Consider the following 9857-nt stretch of genomic DNA (forward strand, 5'->3'; position numbering starts at 1 on the left):
CGACACAAAGCTACTACTAATACGTAGAATATATCAACCCGGTTTGTTGATCACGATGTTCAATATTTTTTACAGTGTCAGTTAGAAGAAAGACACGGTACTAATCATCTTGTATCCAACTCTCACAACAACAGTTATTACTTTTTGATCTGCAGTCTCTTGATATTGTCAGTTTTGCTACAGCCAAGAAGTTACACGAGTGAGAAGTAGCGACCCGAACAGGATAATTGTCCATAACTCCGTCCATAGTGACGTCAAAATGGCCATGGGGCATGAATGACAACTCGTGCTTAGAATCAGTTCCGTTGGAGCACTGCATCAAAAAGAAATCGTAAGTCCCGCTTCGCTCTTGTGTAGTTCCACAGCGCGTCACAGGCGGCGCGCGGTTCTGTTTGGGTACCGCGTGCTGCCATCTACCGACATTTTCTGTCTAGCGGAATTGACCGAGCGCTGGAGTGGGAGTAGTCTGTCGTACGAGGAGTCCGTGGCGGGACAGACCATACGGCAGACGGAGTAGAGAACGTCTCGTGGACGGATGTTGTGTGTTGTGTAAGTGCTGAAATTTCGTCTTTGTAATCGTAGTGTCTCTGAGGCGATTGATGGACCGAATGAAGATGTTTATCCTACAAAATTGTTGGTGTTGACACAGTGAGTGAGCGTCAGTTGTCGACAGTGTCCGACTGTTGGGTTAAATTTGCCTAGTAAACAGCAAAGCGAGGTGTTGCATTAGTTGGGTGCGCGGAAGGTAAGATAGCAGTTATCGGAAGCCCTGGCAGATTTAAGCGTCACCATCATGGGCAATAATGCCGCAACGGCCAACAAGAAAGTTGACGCAGCCGAGAGTGTCAAGGAATTTTTGGATCAAGCCAAAGAAGATTTCGAGGAGAAGTGGAAAAAGAATCCAACGAACACTGCAAGCTTGGACGACTTCGAACGAATAAAGACACTTGGAACGGGCTCCTTCGGCAGAGTTATGATAGTTCAACATAAGCCGACGAAAGAATACTTCGCAATGAAAATCCTGGATAAGCAGAAGGTTGTCAAACTGAAGCAAGTGGAGCACACGTTGAACGAGAAGAGGATTTTACAAGCCATCAGTTTTCCATTTTTGGTGAGTCTCAAGTATCATTTTAAGGACAATTCCAACTTGTATATGGTGCTGGAGTATGTGCCGGGTGGTGAGATGTTTTCACACCTTCGTAAGGTCGGCCGCTTTAGCGAACCACATTCACGATTCTATGCAGCTCAGATTGTACTTGCATTTGAGTACCTACACTATTTGGATCTGATTTATCGTGATTTGAAGCCAGAAAACTTGCTAATTGATTCTCAGGGTTATCTGAAGGTAACTGATTTTGGATTTGCTAAGAGAGTGAAAGGCCGTACCTGGACCCTGTGTGGTACTCCAGAGTATTTAGCCCCAGAAATTATTCTTAGCAAAGGTTACAATAAGGCTGTAGATTGGTGGGCTCTAGGGGTACTTGTTTATGAAATGGCAGCAGGTTACCCACCATTTTTTGCAGATCAGCCAATCCAGATTTATGAGAAAATTGTGTCTGGGAAAGTAAGGTTTCCTTCACATTTTGGCTCTGATTTAAAAGATCTGCTTAGAAATCTTCTGCAAGTTGATCTAACAAAGAGATATGGAAACCTAAAGAATGGTGTCAACGATATTAAGGGTCATAAGTGGTTTGCATCAACAGATTGGATAGCAGTGTTCCAGAAGAAGATTGAAGCACCATTTATCCCACGCTGCAAGGGACCAGGAGATACAAGTAATTTTGACGATTATGAGGAAGAAGCACTAAGAATCTCTTCCACCGAGAAGTGTGCCAAAGAATTTGCAGAGTTTTGAATAATCCTCTGTAGTTAATGGGCCCTGTTATTGAGAACTTGGTGTCACAGGAAAAGGTACAAGTCTGTTTTCACCTCTTCATTTAGTAAGCCTGAGACATGCTCATGCGTTGTTAAATTAGCAGTGTGGGATCTGATATATACCAGTTAGCATACAGTCAGATGTATTTTAGATGCTAAAGTAATGAGTTTATATAGTACTACTCTTATCCTGTAGTAAATCGAGCCGGTTCATCTAAGAATGCATGTGATTGTGTTTTTTATGAAGTGTGCCCTGGGTAGTAGATCGTGTGTATAATTAGATCTTAAAATGACATGTGAAAGCAGACTTTCAGAAAGTACTCTTTTGTTTTATTTTGAGGAGTTTGCACCAGAATTCGGAATGCAGTATCGAAAATTGCTATGCTTCTGTAATTTGTGTGCAATGTACAAATATAATTTCAGAATAACAGCACCAGAAGTAATTATGCTGTGTAAAAGAGTAAGCAATGAACGTGCCCCAGTTTCAATGGCATATCTGTTAAATCATTCAGTGTTGTACTTTCTTTGTGATAAAGTTTAATTTTTGTGTGGTTCACTTCTGAATCGATTTGTAGGAATAACAGTTTGTGGAATGGTTCAGAGTTGTTTAGTAGTTACTTCATGTGGACGAGAATGTGTGAAAGTTAACACTGTTGACAGTTCAGGAGCATTACATAATCTGACAGTTGGCCTGGCTTGTCAGTGATGTATAACAATTTGCAGCCCATTGTAATGTCACATCACTCCTAAAATTTCTTGTCATAAATGCAAGAGATGTTATTAGCAAGAGAAACATTAATTTTTGTTACATATACAGATGTTAGTAGAAAACATTTGTTTGCATTAAAACAGAGGTGATGAAGGGACTGTTGGTGTCTGCACGTAACATAGAGGAAAACTGGTGCCATAACTTGAACTCCAGTGCAATAATTTGTTAATAGTATATTTATTTATTTTTAATTACTGCTGCATAGAGCTTGTGTGTTCTCCATTTCTTGTAGAAGCTAAAGTAGTGTTTAGCTGTTTGAGGAATTGTCCTTCTTCTAAATGGGGTAATGCCACAAGTACAAATATGAATTATTTATTTATAAATTTTGAGGAGGGTGGAATCATCATAAATATATTTTTAAACCTAATGTTACAAGCAATTTTGTTCCTTCTTTTTCACTTGTCATTTGTGGCATGTGAACTGAAAACGCTTGTCAGTCTGAATGGCTGTAGTCAGTAGTATGGATTTCGTGTCTTCTTTGGATGTTGCTTCAGTTTTGCAGTCACTTGAGAAGTGTATAGCTTTATGTAGCAGTACTACTACTGTGGCCCCATTTTCTTCTTCTGATCATTTATTGGAAGTGTAAGGAACTGTGAAGTTTCATTTGCTAGTGTTCCAATTGAAGAACATGTTGTTAAATGATGGTTAACTAGATTAGGTAACCAGCCATCTTTCCTAATTGTTTTCCATAAGGCATTGTTGTCTTTACAGATTGACTGGATTAAACAGATTTTCATAACATTAGGGTGAATCTAATAGTTTAGTTTTAGACTGTTAGTGTAACATTTTCAAAGTATTGTATGGGAGGTTTTATATAAGAAATTTATCGTTTACTGATGTCAGAATACAAAAGCCTTTAAAGTTTGATGCTTTAACTTCTCATAATGTAGTGTAACAGGCACTTATTTACATATCAAGAAGTTCATTAGTATAAATGTTAGTTCACATTGAGATAAAAATGGCAGCTTGTATTTTAATTTTTATTGGAAGCAGGTTTCTGCATATGGAACAAAGCTTGACTTTTGAAGTATTGTTTTAGTGAGTATTAGTAAATTAACAAATGGACTATATAACTGGACAATTTGAGACACTTGCTTGTTTAAGTCTTTATCAGTACTTCTCAATGGCTCCAGAGCAATCTGAATTGCATGTGGATTTTTAGTTAATTTTTTCCAGCTTCAATATACTGTATGGTCCTAACTATTGGATGAGAGATATCTGTGATTAATTTTTTCTTATTTCAAAATCTCTTGGCTGCTGAAAGAAGAAAACTGTTTTGTTGTTGCCAGGTTTCCATACTTTATTTGAAATACAAAATGAGCTATATGGTTTATATAAAATATGAATCTCAAGATAAGGAAAAATAAATGTTATTTTGGGAAACTACAGTTATAATAAATTAGTGGATTTTGCATTTTGATGTGTTGAAATGTACGAAATCACTACTGCCCAGTATGGATTTTACGGAAGGCTGATACTGTTTAAATCCATAAAGTACGGTCTGTTGTTTTTGTCCATACAGTGTTTTAGATCAGATGGAAAGGGGATGTTTGCTACTAAAGATTCTCTTAGTGTTCATACTGATCTAACACTGTTCTGTAATGTGTGGGTCTACAGGAAGAAGTAGAATGGCTGATACGTTGACAGTGAAATTATAGTGGCTCAGCTACATTACTGTCAAATATTGTTACAGATTCATAATTTCATTTTTGTGTTTCATTAATGTATTATTTTTGTTTTGTAGCTCTAATGACAAAAATGTGTGAACTGTTAATGCGGGTAGCAGTCTGACTGCAGATTAATGGAAATTTGATGACTCTTCATATTTGCAAGAACTCTCGTTGTTGTTATGAATATTAGGAGGTTTTTCTTCCCCTGCCACTGTTCCATGTATAAGGAGTTAATGAGACATAAATGCTTCTCATAAATGCTGTAATTGTTAAATTTTCAGAATATTCATTTCACTGCCAGTGCATTACGAAAGCAATTTATTGCTATTGTTGTTGGAAGGGGAGCATAAAATTGTTAAAATAATTCAAAACTTTGAATGGTTGTTGCAGTATTAAGATGATTTGTGACCCATTTAAACACCATTAATGATTATATTCATAGGCTCATGTTTGATACAGAGTCTGCACATGACACCAGAATATGATGTTGTATTTGTACAAATGTTTTATAGCATTAAATTAAAAACACCTCAGAATACCTTATTTTATGAAATGCCTTTTGTAGAATAATGTTCTGATCCTTAACAGTTTTTAAAATAAAAAAATTGTCAGATGCTTTTGTCCATGTAAGTGTTTTTGCTGTGTGTTGTGATACTTTGTCATTTGCCTCATAATAATGTTATGTTCATTAATTTTTGTTGAAGACTTGTTATAGTTGATACTAAAAGATTCAGTAATAATGATACACATAACAAAAACTCTGTTTCTTGTCAAAAGCCTTCCTAAATTCCTGTATCTTGTGAAGGTATTTAATGAATATGAACATTCACATTTCATGAATTAAGTACCATGATATAAAGCCTGACAGAATCATGTAAATAATGCAATAATGAAGGAAATGTATCACAAATAGCTTCAAATCTTAATATTTGAAGGGAAATCCTACTGGTCAACTGCTTACTTTATCAGAATCTTAAACAGTGCAAACCTGTTTGCTTTGATGTTTGTGAAGAGTGGAATACTATGAAGCAATACACTGTAAACTGATACTTACCAAATACTAGCTACTTTCGGTGTTTGTTTACTCTGTGGTAATTGTTTAATCAAGTACCTTCATTAAACTGACTTTCTATATGTAGTTACAATGATTTAAAAGTTTATTCTGCTTGACTGAAGGTAATGCCAGGTTTGGACATGGTGCTGAGAACTAGTTGGTTTTCTTTAAAATCAGGTAGAGGATAATTGAATCCCAATCTTGCCATAGTGATCCAGTTTTAATGTGGTTCCCAGTGATCATCCAGTGAAATTAACCTGTCCTGGCAACCATATGGCGGCAGAGCAATTTTGATAGACTCCAGGCAATAGCTTTGAGACCTTGCTGAAAGAGGTATCCAGGAAATGATGTGTAAGCTGGCAACAGAATGGCAAGACTAATAAAAAAAAGTGCTTTGATAACAAGTGCTCTCTCTCTCTCTCTCTCTCTCTCTCTCTCTCTCTCTCTCTCTCTCTCTCTCTCTCTCTCTCTCTCTCTCTCTCTCTCTCCCCCCCCCCCCCTTTCCCTTCAACCCCCACCCCAACCCCCTCCCCACTATGTATAACCCTCAACCCATTCCTTGCCACTGCTTATCAGCAGATTCACCTATCATCATGAAATGACAATATTCTTACTTATTTCCATTGTGACTGAGTCTAAGATGTTGGGGTTACATCTCTTATTTAGAATTGTGGTCTGCAGCAGAATATGGTAAACATTATTGTTTGATTGGATGGAGTTAGTTTTTTGGTTCATTTAAATCAGTAATTTCAGCCATCAAAATGATTACTAAATGCTTCCCCTCACAAGTGCATAAAATGATGAAATAACGTATTGCAAGGTCTGGTTGAGAATTAAGTTATTTAGGAATAAGGGAGATGACTCACCAAAGGCGGAAGTGCTGCACCTTTGATAGGTACACAAACAAAAGTTAGAGCTTTACTAGCTTTTGGCATGCACACAGCTGTATTCCTACACTGTGCTCAGTCAACTGAGCACTATGTAGGGACACAGACGTGTGAACATATTTTTGCAATGCTTGTACTCGGCTGTTATTGACATTCAAATGAAGCTATGAGAGCTAATTTAGTTAAGTTTGGAACAGCTATGTTACCTAGGAGAAATATTCTTAAAATTATGATAAACAGTGTCCAGAAGAAATAAATTTTGCTGGGCTTACAATGGCCAAGGTATTTGATGTATTCAAAAGTACTGTCCTTAAATTTCCTGTACAGCATATGTCTGCAATGCACAGCTTACTTTAATTAATGGGCTGCTCACAGCAGTTTGGTCATCTTTGAGGAGAGCATTTAGATTCTGATTCCTGAGGAAAAGCAGTTGCTTTGCTCATTACTTAACTTCTAAAGAACTGTGTTTTAACACTGCATACTAGGCTGCTAACAAGTCCCTGAACTGGATTAGGAAATATTAGTGTACCATGACTTGTTCCATACTATTAGAAGTAGTTGAAAAGCAATTGGTACACATGAATCAGTTGTCTTTTTTAAAAAATGTTATTTCTGCTGTATTTGGAGGTCGCAGTACTTTACCATTGAGCGTGAACTCCTGACATTGGTTTGGATCATTTTTGTTTGGCCTAAAACCAAGCACTTACAGTAGAAATGACATAAAATATTTTATTACTATTAATTACAGGGTACCTAAACTTTTTGCCTTAAAGTACTGTAAATGGCTGCTTCAGAGCTGAAAGCTGTTGCTGTATAACATAGTTATTTAGACAGAATATTAGTATCATTTGTGAGTTTGTATAGTAATGAAAAATTATTTAATCTTGCTGCATATTAACATTTCCAACCAAAGAGGTTCAGGCACTATTCTCTCACTGGAGAAGTGAGGTTCAAATCTTCATTTGGCCATCCTAAATCAGGTTTTACCGACACTAAGTGGAATTAAACTGGAATGTTTTCTGTGCAGAATTGCCATATTTCTAGCCTGATCGTTTGCTTTCATAGATTTGCTCCACCTCTGCTGACATTGCTAGCAAGATCGTAAAAACCTTACATTCCTTCACTTCTTTTGCCCAAGTTTGTTACAGAGGTGAGGTTATGCCAAGAAGATACAAAAACAATTTTATTGTATTTGAGGCTTTTAGCTTGTATATGAGCAGTTATAATTTTTCAGAATTGTGTAAAGACTAAAGTAGTGCATATTTTAGGATGTGTGTGCTACCTGCCAAAACTATTTGATGTTACCATGAATATAGATGGCATAAAATGTCATATTCTGGTAAATTTGGAGAACATGAATTAGAAAGAAAATTCCTGTAATAAATACATGAACTTAGCCTATATCTGATGAAATTAAAAATTCTCGGGGCACTTTTGAAGGTTTGCTAATCACTGCATGTAATTATCCACAGCATTTCTTCCCCTCGGACCATTCCACGGGTCTTCCCTGAAGGCTATGACAGTGTACTTCCAGAACTCAGTTGAAAAGATCTCTGTATACAAAAAATGCTACCGCTAACAAATGTGGGTGGATGCTCTTGTAAACACAGGTTTGCAACATGTAATTCTACCAGCTCTGAAATAATTTAAAAAATTAAGACATGAGTGAAAAGTGTTTCCCTGTGACTAACAGAAGACTGAGCCTATAGAATAAATATTTTTATGAAAACTGTGAAATATCAATCAGAATGGCAAGACCATATGTGGACTGGCTGAATATGGCAGGTTGTGAAACTGTTATGTTCTTCCAAATTTATTCCAAAGTTTAAGGGAATATATATAAATACAGTAAATTCCAGTTGTTTACTGGTGTGTTTGGCAACGTAAAGAGACTGATGACTGGTTAAGTGTTACTGTGAACTGGCAGTAATTTTTGATTAAACACATCAGACTGTGTTGTCGTATATGTATATGGTTTGATGAATTAAACTGGATGCTTTTCAGTAAGCAAGGTTACAGATTTAGAAACAATATAGCTCCATATTAGGTGGATTTTTAATTGCAGGCTTATCACAAATCAGTAAATTTGTTGGCTTTGTGAAATATAACTACTATGTCACTAGGATTGGTTTGTGTGCTTTGCACAGTATGCACTACTTCCAGAATACTTTGTAGTGAGGTTACGCCCTATGCACTCAATCCACTGATGAGTCTTCAGAAAGAGGAGCACTTCTGAATGTTGGTGTGATGGTTAGCTATATTTATACCACTAACAGTTGCTCGTTTAATGGGTATTTTTAGTGAATGATCCTTATTTCATGTGCAAACTGTTTTCACTTACATAACTTTATGAAGGCAATGTTTCAGTCAGCTGACCAGAAAGTTTTTGTTTTCTTCTTTTACATACTTGGTGTGAAGCTACATACCCTGCCCAAATTTCCACCAATCATAACCTGAGAAATATGCAATGTAAAACTCCATAAAATTTGTAGTTTCGATACATATACGTTACAGCGAAAGTAGTCGAAATGGGACACTACATTTGAAAAATATCTGGACCACTCATAAATTATTGCTAATTTAATACCAAGTATCAGTTGCAGGGTGCCTATCTAAAGACACCCAGGGGCAACAAAAAATTAATTTAATATATTTCGCGTAATTATTGACCGAATTTAAAATGCTCTCCAAATGTACTTGTTTATGGGTATACTCGTAATCTTACGTTAAAAGTTTGACACAATAAGGCAAGTATTACAGTTAGAAAGTGTGTATCGGTCTCGGGGCATCGTAACTGATTTCACACAAATCCCCAGACCATAGTCAGCCAGTATTTGAGAGTATCATTTAGCGACTTCCAACGAACTTCACACAGAGTTTCAAACCATTCCTAAACGTTTAACGCTTACATTCTCAGACATTGAACACACATTTTTCTAATCCGACATCTTCAAAGAATGGTGGGTTTACAGGTACCTCACATACTAGGCACACACAGTTAGCGGATTTAATAAATGCTTGGCATATTGATTCTGCGTTTAAGGTATCTACACAGTAATAGAAATGAGATTATCGTGGATTTAGTAAATCACGCCCCATTGTATTCAAAAATTAAAAAATGTCTACTATACGCGGTTACAGCATGTATTGCGGCCGCGAATACAATTTGTTGCTGTGTGTAGTGTGGTCTTTGAGTTCTCAATGTGAACATCCAGCGAAACTACTGAAGAAAGAGGTACAGCAAATGGTGCCACCCGAACATGACTGAATGTTAATGATCTACGGCTGACATCCAAGGTACACGCAGGTGTCGATTCTGGAGGAGGAAGTTCAGGTAAATGTCACCAAATAGAAATGTCAATGTTGTATACAAAGCACGAGACTAGGCCTGGTAGTGTAGTGAGTAAAACTATAAAAAGTCCTGGCACGTAAACAATTGTACGTCAGAAGCTTATTTTTAGTAACTTTGCATCCGTAAGCAAAGAAATTGCGAGGCAATATATCTCCTGACGAGAAAAAAGTGGCATTACTACGCTAATCAGGTCAGTCTTTCAGAATGAATGTTTCTATTCAAGAAAACAGTTGCCGAAGAGGTTGCACCA

The 9857-nt window shown here is 36.9% G+C and overlaps 1 protein-coding gene across 1 annotated transcript; it reads left to right on the forward strand.

The window, feature by feature from the left end:
* Positions 1-451: 451 nt before the first annotated feature.
* On the forward strand, positions 452-5769 carry LOC124721185 (cAMP-dependent protein kinase catalytic subunit 1). Its single transcript, XM_047246024.1, has one exon. It carries the CDS (start codon positions 794-796, stop codon positions 1853-1855), a length of 1062 nt encoding a protein of 353 aa, XP_047101980.1. The 5' UTR covers positions 452-793; the 3' UTR covers positions 1856-5769.
* The last annotated feature ends 4088 nt before the right edge of the window (positions 5770-9857 follow it).

The sequence above is a fragment of the Schistocerca piceifrons genome, chromosome X, assembly GCF_021461385.2.
Source record: "Schistocerca piceifrons isolate TAMUIC-IGC-003096 chromosome X, iqSchPice1.1, whole genome shotgun sequence".
NCBI classification, from domain to species: Eukaryota; Metazoa; Arthropoda; class Insecta; order Orthoptera; family Acrididae; genus Schistocerca; species Schistocerca piceifrons.